Genomic DNA, 19,053 nt, shown 5'->3' on the forward strand with positions numbered 1-19,053 from the left:
TTTATCAAGTACTGCAGCTCATGGCTGCAGATTGTATCTTCTAATTAGGCTGGAAACGATCCAGGATAATTTTTCTGAAAAATTTAAAAATCTCATGAGGACAGGTAGTTCCTGGGTATACCAAAATTCGGGCAACCCAACTGATAACCTTCCAGAAACTTCAAGGTGCAGACAGCCTTCACGGCTCCTTTTTTGGTCTGAAGCTTGTCAGAGTGCGGAGACCCAGGTTCAAGTGGAGAGTTATCAGCGCTTTCCAGATTGAATTGTACTCAGCATTAGGTCTTGACTGGTTGCCAGAGCAGCACTTCCCAATAGTTTCTGCACAAGAATTCAACTGCAGAAGGCTGGACAGTAACCATATACTGCTGGGAACATCCTTCCTGTGTGGTTGTATTGTAGCTTCCAAACCATCTGCCCCGAAACCATAGGGCTACAGGATAAGCTGACAATGCTCAGAATGCTGCTCCTTCTCGATGGTTTATAGCAAAGAACAGGATAGAATTTAAACATTCTGTCACTGAATTGTTGACTTTACTTGGTGGCAAGTGAAACTCTATTTAAAGCCCTATGACACAATTTATCAGGCCTCTAAAAATAATACAAAGAGAAAGTAAGCTAATTTTCCCACTTTTTTGTTGTTGTTGTTCCTCTGGCGATTGCATGCATCTGAAGTTATGAGATCAATTTCTCTATTTTCTGTGAGACTTTTTGAATCTTTGGAAATGAACGTTAAAAACTCAAGTGCTAAAAAATAAGAAAAAATAAATGCATACATGCCTTCTAGAAGGAAAAAAAAAAACCCAGAAAAACAGCATAGCATTGTTTCTATGGTGCTTAAGTTTGGGTTCTCTTGGCTGCTTGGACATTTGAAGTCATACTTGTGAAAGGAAAGGAATTAGAAACTAGGATTCATAGGTGGATGGGACTGTCCTGACTTTAAGCGTATACCAGAAAGTAGTTTGCCTCTTACACTGTGTTCTGATTTAATTGTTTCAATTTGTGAATCTTAAAAATGGACAGAGAACTTCAGATGTGTAGTAGAAAGTTAGGTAGTATTATGATACCTGTTTTAATTGTTATGATTAATGATGGCAAAAATTTTAATGGCTCCAGTGTGGTTGGCAGCTGTTTTGCAAATGTTATCATGGTGCCATTCTGTTCCCTGATTTCATTAAACCGGCTTCCACTTGAGATAGGAGAACACACTTGTCAGAATTTAAAATTCACTGGAGAACTGTGGACTTAAAAAGTTTTGGTTCTCACACAAGCTTTTAGGAATCCAAGTTAAAATTTTATGAATGGTGAACACAAAAGCTACTAAAAAGGCTCAAAAAGCATGTTAGGCATCAAATTGCTTTTTAAATTCAATCTTCTGATAGGTATAAATGAACTTAGTCCAAGAGATTGAATTACCTTAAAAACTATGTATAAGGGCTCAACACATTCAGAAAAGTACCTGGAAAAAATTTATCTTGTTGAGTTCTAAAATTCTTTAAAGAAAAGATTCTAAACATCATTCAGTAGAGCAAATGAGGAATGTATCAGGTGTGTTGGTTTACAGGGAGTACTCTACTGGCACAGGCATCTTGCATTCTTAGTAAATTCAGTTAAGAATTTTACTGATTGTATCATAGGTTTGCTTTGACTAGGAATATCCTGAACTGCTAACTAAATTCATTCCCATTTTATCCTTGCTACTCCTGCCAGCTGGGATGCCAGCATGGACATCCATCAGTGGACTTTGCTCTGTGCCAGGGAATTTGTTCATATTACTTTTGAAAAGCAGGCATTCTTAACAACAACAACAACAAAACCAATTATGAACTAGAGAATAAACCTCTTCCAAAGTGGCACAATATGGCACAAAGGCAAGTTTTTAATCTATAAAAGTTGTCTCAGCCCGGGCACAATGGCTCACACCTGTAATCCCAGCAATTTGGGAGGCCAAGGTGGGAGGATTACTTGAACCCAGGAGTTTGAGACCAGCCTGGGCAACATGGAGAAACCCCATCTCTACAAGAAAAAAAAAAAACCAAAATTAGCCAGGTGTGGTGGCAAGCACCTGTAATCCCAGCTACTATGGAGGCTGAGGTGGAAGGATCACTTGAGCCTGGGGAGGTCAAAGTTGCAGTGAGCCGAGATTGCACCACTGCACTCTAGCCTGGGTGACAGAGCAAGACCCTGTCTCAAAAAAGAAAGAGAAAAGAAGATTGTGTCAGCTGATACCATCCAGCAGAGTCTTTTAATTGTGGTCCAGGAGACTTTAGAAACCTTTCTCAACTGCTTGTCTTCTGTCCGAGGGTGAGAAAATGAAAAGCACAAATAATTGTATAGCAATACCCTGAAAAGAGACCATTACAATCAAATAATGGGAAGAGTACAAAAAAGATGTAAATAAAGGGGAAAAAATACTCCAGAGGGAAATAAATACTAAGCAGTTTAAGGCTGATTAAAGATGATTATTTTTTAATGAGTTACTTTTGCTATTTGGAAATAAGAACCTGAGGCAGGAAGTAACCCCTTTATTATGAATATTTTCTTTTCCCTCCCTCCCTCCCTCCCTCCCTTCCTCCCCTCCCCTCCCCTCCCCTCCCCTCCCCTCCCCTCTCCTCCCCTCTCCTCTCCTCCCCTCTCCTCCCTCTCCTCCCCTCACCTTCCCTCCCTTCCCTCACCTTCCCTCCCTTCTCCTTCCTTCCCTTCCACATTCCTCCATTCCCCTCCCCTCTCTCTTTTCTCTCTCTCCTTTGTCTCTCTCTCTCTCTTTCATTTCTTTTTTTGACAGGGTCTTGCTCTGTTGCCCAGGCCAGAGTGCAGTGACATGATCTCAGCTCACCCCAAACTCAACCTCCTGGACTGAAGCCATCCTCCCACCTCAGCCTCCCAAGTGGCTGGGACTGCAGGTGTGCACTACCACACCCACCTAATTTTTGTATTTTTTTGTAGAGGCAGGGTTTCACCATGTTGCCCAGGCTAGTCTCAAACTCCTGGGCTCAACCAATCCACCTGCCTTAACCTCCAGAGTTCTGGGATTGCAGACATGAGCCACCATGCCTAGCATGAATATTTTCATTTTCAGTATTTTACTAGTTAACATTGTATTTTAGTTTTTTAAAAGTTTAATTATAAAACACTTATGACGTGGAAGAACTGTGTGCCCATTGCCCAGGTTTTACAGTGCTAACATTTTATTAATACATATATTTGATATTTTTAAGAAAATAAAATGTTTCAATTAGAGGCTGAAGCATCCTTCTCCTGTTCCATTTCTTTTTTCTCCCTGCTGGAGCAAGCATGCCCAAGAAGTTGGTGTAGATTTTTCTTGTCATGTTTTAACACTTTTACTTCACATTTTGCTGTGAGTGTTTTAAAACTTTACATAAGGATGGTGTATTGTGGATATCTTTATGCAACCTGCTTTCTTCATTCAGTTTTTGAGATTTACATATTCAGATAATGTAGGTCTAGTTTATTCATTTAAACTGCCATATAGCATTCCATTCTGTAAATAAATCATCATTTGTTCATTTCTGTACAAATTCACAGCAAGATCGAATCTACCTTTTACAAACAGTTCTGTTTGTCTCCCTAACCTGTAAGAAGAAATGGTAGCACGTTGCTACCAGTTGTTCTCCAAAGTGTTTGTGCTTATTTATTTACGTTCCTATCAGAAACATCCTGGACTTCTCTTTTCTCCGTAATCTGATGGATCTCCCACTACAATTTTTCTTTTCTTTTCTTTTCTTTTTTTGAGACAGAGTCTTGCTCTGTTGCCCAGGCTGGAGTGCAGTGGTGTGATCTCGGCTCACTGAAACCTCCGCCTCCTGGATTCAAGCAATTCTCCTGTCTCAGCCTCCTGAGTAGCTGGGACTATAGGCGCCCACCACCCTGCCTGGATAATTTTTGTATTTTTAGTAGAGGTGGGGTTTCACCATATTGGTCAGGCTGGTCTCGAACTCCTGACCTCAGGTGATCTGCCCTCCTCGGCTTCCCAAAGTGCTAGGATTACAGGTATGAGCCACCACACCCAGCCCTCCCACTACAAATTTGATGTTACAATTTGTATTGAACAACAGACAACACACTGAAGTACTAAAGAATTAATTAGGGTTGAAAGTAGTTATTTCTGGATATCAGAAAATGGGGATAGGAATGCCCTTTCAAAAGCTGCTATTTTCATTAGCTTTGAATAACTATTTGACCATTTAAAGCAGTTACATCAAAGAAATAATCAGCAGAGTAAACAGCCAACAGAGTAGGAGAAAATATTTGCAAACTATGCATCTGACAAAGGACTAGTATTCAGAATCTACAAGGAACTCAAATCAGCAAGAAAAAAGCAATCCCATCAAACAGTGGGCAAAGGACATGATAGACATTTCTCAAAAGATGTACAGATGGCCAAGCATGTGAAAAAATGCTGGACATCACGAATCATCAGGGAAATGCAAATTAAAACCACAATGAGACACCACCTGACTCCCGCAAGAATGGCCATGTTTAAAGTCAAAAAACAATAGATGTTGGCGTGGATGTGGGGAAAAGAGAACACATACCTGCTGGTGGGAATGTAAATTGGTGCGAACTCTGTGGAAAGCAGTGTGGAGATTCCTTACAAAGCTGAAAGCAGATCTACTGCTTGATCCAACAATTACACTACTGGTTATCTACCCAAAGGAAAAGGTGTCTTTCTAGAAAAAAATGAAAACATTTGCATATGTAGTTTTACAGCAGCACAGTTCACAATTGCAAAGATGTGGAACCAACATAAGTGCCCATCCAGCAATCAGTGGAGAAAGAAAATGTGGTATATATATACACTACTCAGCCTTTCAGAGGAACAAAATAATATCATTTGCTGCAGCTTGAATGGAGCTGGAGGCCATTATTTTAAGTGAAGTAACACAGGAGTGGAAAATCACAAACTGTTCTCACTTATTAGTGCGGGCTAAGCTATGAGTACACAGAGACACACAGCAAGCTTGTCGAACCCATGGCCCGTGGCTGCATGCGGCCCAGGACAGCTTTGAATGCTGCCCAAAACAAATCTGTAAACTTCCTTAAAGCATTGAGGTTTTTTGCGATTTTTTTTAAGCGCATCAATTATCGTTGGTATTAGTGTATTTAGTGTGTAACCCAAGACAATTATTTTTCCAAAAAGAAGGAAGCCAAAAAGATTGGACATTGCTGGCATACAGAGTGACATAATGGACTTCAGAGAGTCAGAAGCGGGAAGAGGGTGGGATGGGGGCTAGTGATAAAAAACTACACATTAGGTGCAATCTACTCGGGCGAGGGCACATTAAGATCTCAGAATTCGGCCGGGCGCAGTGGCTCAAGCCTGTAATCCCAGCACTTTGGGAGGTCGAGATGGGCGGATCACAGGTCAGGAGATCGAGACCATCCTGGTTAACACGGTGAAACCCCGTCTCTACTAAAAATACAAAAAAATTACCCAGGCGTGGTGGCGGTGCCTGTAGTCCCAGCTACTCGGGAGGCTGAGGCAGGAGAACGGCGTGAACCCGGGAGGCGGAGCTTGCAGTGAGCCGAGATTGAGCCACTCACTCCAGCCTGGGAGACAGAGCGAGACTCCGTCTCAAAAAAAAAAAAAAAAAAAACTCAGAATTCACCACTATACAATTCATCCATGTAACAGAAAACTACTTTTACCCACAAGCTATTGAAATAAAAATTTAAAAGTAAATGCATATTCTAAATTTAAAAAATATAGTTGCATTTATTAATTTCATAAAAGTGAAAAAAGTTTTTTAAAAAAGAATATGCAGGCCCCCTACAGTGATCTACAGAAGCCTTTCCGCCATCCTCCCTGGTTCACCGGGTGTGACCACGTGGGTCCCCTCGCTGTTTTCACCGGGTGTGACCACGTGGGTCCCCTCGCTGTTTTCACCGGGTGTGACCACGTGGGTCCCCTCGCTGTTTTCACCGGGTGTGACCACGTGGGTCCCCTCGCTGTTTTCACCGGGTGTGACCACGTGGGTCCCCTCGCTGTTTTCACCGGGTGTGACCACGTGGGTCCCCTCGCTGTTTTCACCGGGTGTGACCACGTGGGTCCCCTCGCTGTTTTCACTGGGTGTGACCACGTGGGTCCCCTCGCTGTTTTCACTGGGTGTGACCACGTGGGTCCCCTGTCGCTGTTTTCAGATGCTGAGGGCCTTTGCATTTGCTTTTCAATGGACCACGTGGGTCCCCTCGCTGTTTTCACTGGGTGTGACCACGTGGGTCCCCTGTCGCTGTTTTCAGATGCTGAGGGCCTTTGCATTTGCTTTTCATTGCAAAAAATTGCAATGAAATAGCAATTTTTGTTCGTTAAATTTTTGAGAAATAGAAACAAAAAATGATATCATTGGAAGGGGTGGAAAAGTAAATTGGTCTTTTGCAAGGCATTTTTGTGTGTGTGTCTGTGTGTGTGTGTTTTTTGTTTTTTGTTTTTTTTTTTTGAGACAGGGTCTCGCTCTGTCTCCCAGGCTGGAGTGCAGTGTGTGAACACAGCTCACTGCAGCCTTGACCTCTTGGGCTCGAGCAACCTCCCACCTCAGTCCCCCGAGTAGCTGCAGCTGCAGGCACGCACCACCACACCCAGCTAGTTTTTGTATTTTTTGTAGAGATGGGGTTTTTCCATGTGACCCAGGCTGGTCTTGAACTTCTGGGATCAAGCGATCTGCCTGCCTCAGCCTCTCAAAGTGCTGGGACTTCATGTGTGAGCTACCGCCCCTGGCCTTGGAAGGCAATTTAATATGCAAGTTCTCACACGTGGGCACAGACAGGCATGGGCAAGGGTGGCGCCACAGCCCTGTTTGAATAGTGAAAAACCAGAAACAGCCTCAGTGCCTACTGATAGTGGCATTGTTAAATTACAGAACATGTGTGTTTTAATAATAGGCAGCAAGTTTTTAAGAATGAGGGACAGCTATATGCTCTACACTGTGGTGCCATTTGTGTTTCACAAAACACAAGACTAAATTTCTGTATTTACAATTACATATGAAAATACCTAGAAAAACGTTGAATAGGGTCCACCCAGAACTTTCATTTTATTTATCGTTCACTGCACTGGAGATGGATTTGTTGAGCATGTGCTGTGTGTGAGGAGTTGTCCCTAGGTGCTAGGAATAGAGTGGTGGGCAAAGTAGGAGAAGCTGCCTGCCATCATAGAGCTTCTGCCCTCTCAGGAGGAAGCGAACCATGAGTACTACAAGGGAATACCGTATAGGTCAGATGGTGAAAGGTACCAGGAAGAGAAGTAAAGCACGGGTTGGAGGGCGCGTGAAGCTCCAGTGTCCAGCGGTGCTTTGTGTGGTCCCAGGCGTATCCTGTACATGGTCCCAGGCACATCCTGTACTTGTGTGCTGTTCGGGACTGTAGCCGCCAGCCGCCCATAGCTGTTGAGCACTTCAGCTGTGACTAGTGCAGTTGAGCTGGATTTTTAATTTCATTTTAATTCATTTACATTTAAATTGCCACACATGGTAGACAGTATAGTGACATGGGATGATCAGAGAAGACCTCACTTAACAAACGGGCATTTGAGCTGCAACTGGGGACCGCAGGACCTTACTTGGGGCAGTCAGAGGCAGAAAAGACAAAGGTAAGAGTGGAAGGAGATGAAGTCAGTGAAACAGACGGGGACCCACCATGGAAGGACTTGCTGGCTAGTGAAAGACATTGCTTATTCTCTGCATGAGGTGGGAAGCCATTGCAAAGCTTTGAGCAGACAAGTGTTGTGATCTGAATTTTTAAAGGGGTGCTGGAAGTGTTCTGATGTTAAACTACAGGAGTGAGTGCAGAAGCAAGAAGTCCAGAGGCTGGAGGTGGTGGGTTACTGTCCACGTAGGAGGGCAGTGATGGAGGCGTTCAGAAGAGGTCGGACGTGTTGCTGGTATTCACTGATGCATCAGTTGAGGGGCCTGAGAGAAAGGCAGGAATCAGCATTTGAGCCTGAGCAAACGAGATGGCACTGGGGAAAGGGAACACCGGGAAGGGATTTTAGGAGTTGTGTTTTGGACATATTAAGTGCCTGTGGATATAAAGAACAAAGTTCTGACCATGAATGACACTGAAACAGCATTGGCAGCTAAAAGATGTCTTCCTAAAGAATTGGATAAAAGAGAAGTGTTCATCGATGGTGTTAGAGTCATTCTCTTTATTTAGAGGCAAAACAGGTGATCTGTCGTTGACCTTTTTAGCATGAAGGTTTTATATGTCCTTAATTATGCGTGGCTCTTAGATTTGGGTGATTATTTCTTATTTCTTCCATAGAATGACTCCTGAGCAATTGGCGTCCCTATCACGAGTCTGTGTCCCACTTATTACCCTGCCAGATGTTGACCCCCTGGTGGAGGCTTTGCTCGTCTGTCACGGACATGAACCTCAGGAAATCCTCCAGCCAGAGTTCTTTGAGGCTGTAAACGAGGCCATTTTGCTGTAAGTGGTGTTCATGTCTCCTGTCATCCTGTGTCATTTTTCCTTTTCTTAGAAGGCTGTGGTGTGTTGGAAAGACTATACGACAGCAGGGTCCAAACGTTTTTGTCTCAGTACCCCTTTATACTCTTAAAAATTACTGAGTATCCCAGCCAGGTATGGTGGCTCACACCTGTAATCCCAGCACTTTGGGAGGCCAAGGTGGGTGGATCACTTGAGGTCGGGAGTTTGAGACCAGCCTGGCCAACATGGCGAAATCCCATCTCTACTAAAAATACAAAAATTAGCCAAGTGTGGTGGCGTGTGTCTGTAATCCCAGCTACTAGGGGGGCTGAGTCAGAAGGATCACTTCAGCCTGTGAGGCGGAGGTTGCAGTGAGCTAAGGTCGCGCCACTGCACTCCAACCCGGGCAACAGAACGAGACTCCATCTCAAAAAAAAAAAAAAAAAATTACTGAGGACCCCAAAGCATTTTTTTTTAAACTTTTATTTTAGGTTTGGGGGTACATGTGAAGGTTTGTTACATTTGTAAACACATGTCATAGAGTTTGTTGTACATATTATTTCATCACCCAGGTATTAAGCCCAGTACCCAATAGTTACCTTTTCTGCTCCTCTCCTTCCTCCTACCCTTTCTCAGGAAGGCCCCCACATCTGTTGTTCCTTCTTTGTGTTCATACATTCCCAAGAGTTTTTTTTTTAATCTGTTAAACACTTATTAATATTTATCATATTTGAAACTAAATTTTTAAAAATGTGTTTCTTCACTTAAAAAATAAAAATAATTTCATTACACGTTAACACAAATAGCATATTTTCATGAAAGACAATGCTCTTTTCCAAGGCAAAAAAAAAAAAATTTTGACAGGAGCAGCATTGTTTTTACATTTTTGCAAGTCTCATTTTCTGCCCTAAGGCTGCTGAATTCTCATATCTGCTTCTGGTGGGATGTGTTGTTTTGGTTGAAGTGTATAAAGAAAATCCAGTCCCACATAGATAGTAGTTGGGAAAGGCGGGAATATTCTAATAGCCATCGCAGATCATTGTAGATAATTCTGCTTTGATAGCTCACCAAAATTTGAAAATGGTCATTTTTTTAAAGGGTAGTTGCAGTGTGGAATCTGAAATTGTATTAGTTAACTTTCCATACTCTGTTACATTAAAACCCATTGGTCTGTCTTGCACTTTCAATGGATCTTTTTTGCCTACACACATAATTTTGCAGCATTCTGCATGGTTCATTTGGAAAATCTTCATTAATTGAGTTATGTATATCTTCCAAACATTGACATATTTCATTATGCAATATCAAAACCTATAGTCATTACTGCCACCTCATCAGAAACGACTTTAAGTATTGGGAAGCTGTCAAGCATATGTTGGTGGACATAGATTTTCCAAGATTCTAATTTCTGCTTAAAAGCTAAAATTTATCATGGGCTACAAACACTATCAGTCGTTTTCCTGAGGGGACTGAGTCACTTTGCAAATTATTGAGAAAGTATGTGTCTAATCCCATAATGTGACTAACCACTGCCTGTCTGCTAGTCATTCTTTCAAGTCAATTTGCATGACAAAAAGTGGTCAGGTGAGTTTACCGCTGAAAGAGTTGTGCAGGTGTACAAGTGGAGTGCTTTTCTCCAGGCAACCATCGTTTTTTATTATGAAGCAGAAGTGCTTTATACACACTTTCCTTTTCACCATACAGAATTCTTTTTAAAAAGTATCCTTGAGGGCAACAGTTTAATAAAATCAGTATGATAAACTGCTTCATCAAACATTCGTATGTGAAAGTGCAGTGTTTCTACTGTGTGTGTGTGGTGGTGAAGAGTAGCGTGAGGACTGTCTCTGCTCTGATTCCCACTGAGACGCAGCTGTGTTACCCACCGTTGCTTTTGCGCTATCAGTGCAAACGTCAACACGGTTGTTCCAGGAAAAACGGGGAGATTCAAAATAGTTATTCAGTAATTTAAGTATTTCCCTACCACTGTGTGTGCGGCCAACTTTCATATAAAAGAGCTTCTGTGCTTAGCTGGTGCTGATACCAGACAACTACAAGGAATACAGTAAGTCCAGAGATTCTATTGTAAGGCAGAAGTACAGTTCTGTTGGTGACATTAATTTATCACATCTGCATTTAATTTTTTTTCTTTAGATTCTGAATGATTGGTCTCAAATCGATGTGGCAGTTAACTTGCACCATAATAGTATTTGAAATATTGTTGCATAAGACACAATAAGGTAAATCATTAACATCTGCAAAGGCAAGGGAAAAATAACTTTCCTCACATTTTTTGTCTTTATTTATAGTTTAGCCCACTTTCTTTGGAGCAGATGTCTCCATCTCATGAGTCAGAGAATTCTCTGATGTGTCAGTTTCCAGTTTCATCTTTTCTTTCCTTTGATTTCTTTTTTTTTTTTTTTTTTGGAGACAGAGTTTCACTCTCGTTGCCCAGGCTGGAGTACGGTGGCACAATCTCAGCTCACCACAACCTCTGCCTTCCAGGTTCAAGCAATTCTCCTGCCGCAGCCTCTCGAGTAGCTGGGATTACAGGCATGCACCACCACGCCTGGCTAATTTTGTATTTTTATAGAGACAGGGTTCTCCATGTTGGTCAGGCTGGTCTCGAACTCCTGACCTCAGGTGATCCACCCACCTCGGCCTCGCAAAGTGCTGGGATTACAGGCAGGAGCCACCACACCCGGCCAGTTTCATCTTTTCTTGATGAAACATCTGTAGGATGAGAAACTGAATCTTTTAATCCTTATTAAAGCCAATGATCCATTCTTAAATACAAGAAAATACATTATAAATAAATGTTACTTTTCAAATAGAATATTGTAAAATTACAAAATAATCTAAAATATGTATTAAAATATGTAAGTAAAATATATGCTGTATATATACATAAAAATGTATATCTAATAAAATTATCTAAAATAGCTTAGATAAAATTTAAAAATTAGAAAAGTTTTCAAAATTAAAAAATATATATTACTGCAAACCCCAACAAAGTGTACTTATTTCTTATGTTTCCATGTAGGCCCAAGATAAATTATGAGAATTTTTTAAATAATGATTTTTCTCTTTTAACGCATCTCAGTTCTTCTCTCCCTCTCTGGAAAGGGTTCTTTGGACCCCACTTTGAAAACTGTTGCATGGCCTCTGACTACTGCTGTAGTCATGTCTCCAAGTTACGAGTGGCTCTGTCTGCAGCGTTTGAAAACACTGTGAATCCACTGTGTGGTGTAATTTGCAGAGCCCTCTCAGTCTCAGATAATGAGATCCAAAGCATTCACATTTCTGAATTCAAGGTATACATGCAGTGTGATTTTAAAATGATACTGCTTGTAAACCTGACGTTTTGTTAAGAATACTGTGGCTTTTAAATCAATTTATTAATACTATTTATGTTTTCTTTTCTTTTTTTTGAGATGGGGTCTCACTCTGTCACACAGGCTGGAGTGCAGTGGTGCAGTCTTGGCTCACTGTAGTCTCAAACTCCCAGGCTCAGGTGATCCTCCCACCTCAGCCTCCTGAGTAGCTGGGACCACAGGTGTGTGCCACCACGCCTGGCTAATTTTTTGTATTTTCAGTAGAGACGGCATTTCACCATGTTGCCTAGGCTGGTCTTAAACTCCTGAACTCAAGGAGTCTGCCTGTGTTGGCCTCCCAAAATGTTGGGATTATAGGCGTGAGCCACTGTGACCGGCCCAATTCTTTATTTAAATACTTTCAGTGAGAAATCGGAGAATTGTTACATATATAGACCCTTCCTTGCTATACAATGCATTTTAAAAAAACAAAACTACAATACCATTATTACATCTTAAAATTGACATTAGTTCCTTATCATCACATGTCTAGTCAGGAATTAAATTATCCTGATTGTCTTAGAATTTTTCTTCCAGTTGATTTGTTAGAATCAGAGTTCAAATCTACACATTGCCTTTGGTTTATAGGTTCTTTCAAGTCTCTTTCAATCCCTCTTTGTTTTTTGGTTTGATATTTGTTGAAATAATGCGGTTGTTTTCCCCTCTCTCAGGTGGTAGAGCATGTCCGCCCTCTGGAGCGCGGTGAAGGGTGCGGGCCTCCGGGGCGCCCTCTGGAGCGCGGTGAAGGGTGCGGGCCTCCGGGGTGCCCTCTGGAGTGTGACGAAGGGTGCGGGCCTCCGGGGGGCCCTCTGGAGTGTGACGAAGGGTGCGGGCCTCCGGGGCGCCCTCTGGAGCGCGGTGAAGGGTGCGGGCCTCCGGGGCGCCCTCTGGAGCGCGGTGAAGGGTGCGGGCCTCCGGGGCGCCCTCTGGAGCGCGGTGAAGGGTGCGGGCCTCCGGGGTGCCCTCTGGAGTGTGACGAAGGGTGCGGGCCTCCGGGGCGCCCTCTGGAGCGCGGTGAAGGGTGCGCGCCTCCGGGGCGCCCTCTGGAGTGTGACGAAGGGTGCGGGCCTCCGGGGGGCCCTCTGGAGTGTGACGAAGGGTGCGGGCCTCCGGGGGGCCCTCTGGAGTGTGACGAAGGGTGCGGGCCTCCGGGGCGCCCTCTGGAGCGCGGTGAAGGGTGCGGGCCTCCGGGGCGCCCTCTGGAGCGCGGTGAAGGGTGCGGGCCTCCGGGGCGCCCTCTGGAGCGCGGTGAAGGGTGCGGGCCTCCGGGGTGCCCTCTGGAGTGTGACGAAGGGTGCGGGCCTCCGGGGCGCCCTCTGGAGCGCGGTGAAGGGTGCGGGCCTCCGGGGCGCCCTCTGGAGTGTGACGAAGGGTGCGGGCCTCCGGGGCGCCCTCTGGAGCGCGGTGAAGGGTGCGCGCCTCCGGGGCGCCCTCTGGAGCGCGGTGAAGGGTGCGGGCCTCCGGGGCGCCCTCTGGAGCGCGGTGAAGGGTGCGGGCCTCCGGGGCGCCCTCTGGAGCGCGGTGAAGGGTGCGCGCCTCCGGGGCGCAGTCCTGCGGGCTTAGGTGGCGCCCTCGTCACGTTCTCACACGGTCAGGCCTGTTTTGTTACCTTCTGTTCTGGTTCCCTCCTCTCTTGCATGTGCGTGCGGCAGTATCACTGCTTTAGTGCTGGCATCGATGCAAACTAAGGATCATTCCCTTTGATTTGTCTCCGTTACCAGGGTTGTTTTTAGTTTGTTTTGCTATCATTGCTTGTCTTATATTCCACATAAACTCTGAAACCAATTTTTCTAGTTGCAGGGAAGACACCCAGTGTTGTTCGGGGGAAGACTCCTGTAAGTATATAGATTATTGAGAGAGCTGGTGTTTTCATGATGTTAAGGCTTTCTGTGCGCCTGTTCAAGAACACATATGTTTTACCATTTGTTCAGCTTTTGTGATCGATGGGAGCGTTGTATAGATTTTTCACACATTGGATTTACACATTTCTTGTTCCTAATGTTTTGTTGTATTTGTGTTTTGAATGTTTTCACTGTCATGAATGGATCTTCTCCATCTTCAAATAGATTTTCATTGTTGCGTTTGGAAAACGAACAGGCTCAAAACCACCGTTGTTCTTACAATTCAGAGTATTTCCATTTTTTATATCTATAACTCTTAAAAAGTAGGATACATATTTTAATTTCAGTTTATATGAAAGATTATAATCCGGGACTTTGTGAAAGTGAGATTTAAAAAGAGAAATAGAAGATTAAGTAACTTATGTTTCGAAAAATGGTCAAATCACAGGTTTCGTGGTTAAAAAAATAAAACGGCCTTTTTTCTGCCTACTCTAAACCTTCTGTCAAGATTCACCCAGCAAGTGGAGTGAGCTTCCTGAGGAGTCTGAGCGTTATGTGTGGTTCTTATGTGAGATTCCTAGTAAAGGGCGCTGTGAACGTGCGGCGCGGCGCTGGGATCCTTCCCTCACGGTGCCCGACACCTGCAACGGAGCACATGCTTCCCGGCCCCGCCGCTGATCACACCAGCTGGCATTTCCACTCTCCACAGTGATTTTTCAAAATCCTTACAAAGAATATTTAACTGAAATGCTCTTGCCTTTCACTGTGGCAGCTCCCTTCTTGATTGATCTAGGAATATGTTTCACAGGAAAATAGGGTCTCAGCCACCCCCGTGTCCAGCCTTACTCTTTCAGCAAGAGCTGAATTAAAGGGCATCTGGAGGTGAACACTCCTGGTCCTCTGTGAAAGCTGTTTGAGAAATCACTGGCCAGGCGACGTGCTCGGAGAACAGCTACTCCTGCTCCAGCACAGTGCTCAGAGGGCCGCCGACGGCAGCGGCTCCCCAGGCAGGCCCACACTCCCTTGCTTGTAATTTTGCTTGTGATAGCACGTTCTCCCTCAACAACTCATAAAATTTATTTGGTTTGGAAAGTTATGTCTGCTAATCCATAAGGGACAGACTGTCCAGAAGTGCTGGGTGGTCTTCAGTGTGTCCAAATCCTGTGGCTTCAGCTCAGCAAGTTCCCCAAGCAGTGGCGTAAGAGCTGGAGCCTCTCCATGGACACTTTCCCGTAGACAGAACATCCCAGCCACATGTTGACACAGCGAGGCTGATCCAGTCAATCAGTGCAAATTACCAGCCGCGCCCAACACCCCCTCCCCAGATGTGCTGCGTGGTCATTTGGAAACCACATGCTTTCTTTGACCAATGCACCCTACCCCGTGTTTAGCCTTCCAACTATTTGCTTAACCACAGTACACCAGTGGAATTTCATCTGTTTGACAATTGGCTGGTGTCTTTGGCCTTGGCTTCCAAATGCAGTCATATATTTTCAGCAATGGGCTGCCTGTCTTTTAAACAGCAGATGCTTGCCCCTCTTTATGGTTTAGATAACCTTGAGGAACTTTTAAGTTTCTTGGCCTAAATGTCAACTTTTCATGTCTGTCCCTGGGGCTGCCGTCATAGGCACCTGCAGGCTACAGACTGCACAAAACCTTCCTGGGCGGGCAGCTGAGGTCCTTTTGTAAGTATAAGTAATTCAGCATGACATGTCCTCTGAGGTCATCCGAATCCGCTGCTTCAAAAATACTGAGAAGCTTGAAGATTGGATGGAGAATTTGTTCTATATGCCTGAATGAGACAGTGAACAAGTGAGAAAAAAGAATGAAGGCATGACTGTAATCTTGTGATACAATAAGAAATGTGCATTTGGTCTTCATCCAGGCTCCTAAAACCCTTGGAATTTCCTGAGTATTGAGGTGATAAGAGCATCTTTTATTATTTATAAGTCCCTTTCACCACACCTGGGTTTAGGCTAATGAAGTAACTCCTGGTAGGCCTCCAGATAGCCTCGGGATGGGGGCTGGTAGGCAGAGGAACCAACCACACCTGACGCTCAGAGTTCCACCTGATCACTACTGGCCAGCGATTTAATCAGTTGTGCTTACATTGTGAGACCTCCATAAAAAACCTAGATCACTACTGGCCAGCGATTTAATCGGTTGTGCTTACATTGTGAGACCTCCATAAAAAACCTAGATCACTACTGGCCAGCGATTTAATCGGTTGTGCTTACATTGTGAGACCTCCATAAAAAACCTAGATCACTGCTGGCCAGCGATTTAATCGGTTGTGCTTACATTGTGAGACCTCCATAAAAAACCTAGATCACTGCTGGCCAGCGATTTAATCGGTTGTGCTTACATTGTGAGACCTCCATAAAAAACCTAGATCACTGCTGGCCAGCGATTTAATCGGTTGTGCTTACATTGTGAGACCTCCATAAAAAACCTAGATCACTGCTGGCCAGCGATTTAATCGGTTGTGCTTACATTGTGAGACCTCCATAAAAAACCTAGATCACTGCTGGCCAGCGATTTAATCGGTTGTGCTTACATTGTGAGACCTCCATAAAAAACCTAGATCACTACTGGCCAGCGATTTAATCGGTTGTGCTTACATTGTGAGACCTCCATAAAAAACCTAAACTGTGGGGTTCAGTCAGCTTCCAGGTTGGTGGTCACATCCAGATGCTGGGAAGGTGACCTGTCTGGAGAGGGCCCCGGAAGCTCTGAACCTTCCCCCAGGCCTGGCCCAATGCGTCTCTTCCGTGTGGCTATTCCTGAGTTGTATCCTTCAGAATAAACTGGCAATGGCAAATAAAGTGTCTTCCTGAGTTCTGTGAGCCATTCTAGCAAATTATCAAACCTGAGGAGAGGATCATTGGAACCTCTGATTTTATAGCTAGTTGATCAGAAGAATGAGAGGCCCAGACTTGTAGCTGGCATCTGAAGTGGGGGCAGTCTTGTGGGACTGAGCCCTTAACCTGTGGGGTGTGTGCTAACACCAGGTGGTGTCAGAATTGAATCACTGGACACCCAGTTGGTGTCTAGAGAGTTGGGAGCATTGGTTTTTGTGGAGGAAGAAAATCCACACAGGTAGTGTGAGAAGTGCTCTGTGCGTAAAAACAGCTCCTAGTAGTAGGAATGACTGACATACCAGTCTCTGACCACTCTAACACTCGCAGTTCAGGGGTGGCTCTGAGTGTTAAATAGGGCAGCCATATGATTTAAAATCTAGACCATGCCACTTTTGAGAGTTAAAAGAGGTCCCTTTTTTAAGTATGGTAGGATAACAGAAATAAACTTACAAACTAGGACAAATACACTAAGATTTAAATGGGTTGAATGACTGTAATATTCTTAGTACGGTGCGTGGTATCCACAGTAAATACCCCATAACCATTAGCGTCTACAGCCACTCCATCCTGAATGTGCCTAGTCTCGCCTGATCTTGGAAGCCGAAGGGGGTTGGGCCTGGGGAGTAGCGGATGCTATAGGCTTTAAAAAATAAAAATAAAAAGTCAGGCACAGTGGCACACACCTGTAATCCCAGTTACTCAGGAGGCTGAAGCAGGAGAATCACTTGAGGCCAGGAGTTCCAGCCTGGGCAATGTAGCAAGACCCTGTCTCTAAAAAATGAAAATAAGTGTTAGTGGCTGGGTGCAGTGGCTCACACCTGTAATCCCAGCACTTTGAAGGCTGAGGCGGGTGGATCACCTGAGGTCAGGAATTTAAGACCAGCCTGGCCAACACGGTGAAATCCCATCTCTACTAAAAATACAAAAATTAGCCAGGCGTGGTGGCAGGCACCTGTAGTCCCAGCTACTCAGGAGGCTGAGGCAGGAGAATTGCTTGAACCTGGGAGGCAGAGATTGCAGTGAGCCGAGATCGTGCCATTGCACTTCAGCCTGGGTGACGAGAGCAAAACTCCATCTCAAAAAAAAAAATCCAAAAAAAACCCACCGACAAACAAACTGTAAACTGTTAGCATATTGCTGTTCCCATTATTGACTTTAGTAATTGTATTATTTTTGACAATGTGTAGTATTAGGTTTTCACAGACTCATATTTTCCCCCTAACAAAAGAACCACTGAACTAAAACCAGATGTAAGCTTAATTCCCATCGCTGAAAGAGCTAATATGGCTTCCAGCAGTGCTTAATAAGAAAAAATTCATTATCTTATCAGAAGAACCTAATTTATGCTTCTTTACTAATTTATGTATTAGTAGTTTACTCATCTGTTATGCTCTTGCATAGCAAATTACCCCAAAAAAGGAGCCTAACTGGAATTACTCTGGGGAGCCACAGATTCTTTTGAATGCCCTCAGTATCGCTCTAGCCATTTTACAAATCAGGAAAATGAGACCTCTGGAAATGAAAACGTAAATTACAAGAAAGGGCCGATCTACAATCAAGCTGTTGGGTTTATGTTTTTTTCAACTTAGATTGAAAAAATCTAAGAAAAATCCAGATTTAAATGTTGTCATATGATACAGGTGAGTGTTTAAACAAAGAAAGGTCAGCATAATACCAAGGATAGAAAGGTGGCAAAGAATTAGCAGTAACTAAAACTCCCATTTCTATTAATATTGTTTATCCATGATTGAAACAGAGAGACTTCCTCGTATCTATTTTTTTTTTTTTTTTGCGGCAGGGTCTCACTCTGTCACCTAGGCTAGAGTGCAGTGGCACAGTCACGGCTCACTGCAGCCTCGACCTCCCAGGCTCAGGTGATTCTTTCACCTCAGCCTCCCGAGTGGCTGGGACTACAGGCATGTGCCACCATGCCTTGCTAATTATTTTGTATTTCTGGTGGAGACCAGGTTTTGCCATGTTGCCCAGACTGGTCTTGAACTCCTGGACTCAAACAGTCCACTTTCCTCGACCTCCCAAAGTGCTGGGACTACAGGCATGAGACACTGTGCCCGGCCACATCCTGTTTTTTTAACCTTAATAAGATATGGTCACAAATTTAGTCATAGAAAACTTTACTTTTCTAACAAAAATCTGCTGCTATTGATGTGTAATTGACAGACATTCTGGTGTGTTTGGGTTTGGACATTTCTTCTGCTTGTTGGCGGCTGCCTTTTGAGAAGTGAGCTGCTCTGCACATACAGATGATAATGATGGCAACCTTTGAATTATGATGCATTGCTTAGATCAGGCTGTCACCTAAATACAACTTTAGGATCAAACAGTGTTCTTTTCAGTTCCTTGGAATTAAGCAGTTCTCCAGAACAGTTCAATCCAAGTTTTGTGAGTTTCTCTGGCAACCCAAACAGCCTTGGTCTCTTTCTGGTTTGAAAAGGTGGACTGTTGCCGGCGCACCTTTGTCTGGGCTGAGGAAGCCCTGGCCGCCTCTCTACCGCTTGGCTTTAGAACACAGCCCCTCAGATG

General features: G+C 44.0%; 1 protein-coding gene across 18 annotated transcripts in view; it reads left to right on the forward strand.

The window, feature by feature from the left end:
• The window catches only part of FANCC (FA complementation group C), a 221,524-nt gene that overhangs the window by 161,173 nt on the left and 41,298 nt on the right, over positions 1 to 19,053 (forward strand). For 15 of the 18 annotated variants that reach the window (XM_028835423.2, XM_077966546.1, XM_077966556.1 and 12 more), the window contains one exon: positions 8,275 to 8,439. The exons of the other annotated variants lie outside the window; for them this stretch is intronic. In XM_028835423.2, the coding sequence (XP_028691256.2) occupies positions 8,275 to 8,439 (165 nt within the window). The remainder of the gene's footprint in view (positions 1 to 8,274; positions 8,440 to 19,053) is intronic. 18 annotated transcript variants of the gene reach the window in all.

The sequence above is a fragment of the Macaca mulatta genome, chromosome 15 (genome assembly GCF_049350105.2).
Source record: "Macaca mulatta isolate MMU2019108-1 chromosome 15, T2T-MMU8v2.0, whole genome shotgun sequence".
NCBI lineage: Eukaryota > Metazoa > Chordata > Mammalia > Primates > Cercopithecidae > Macaca > Macaca mulatta.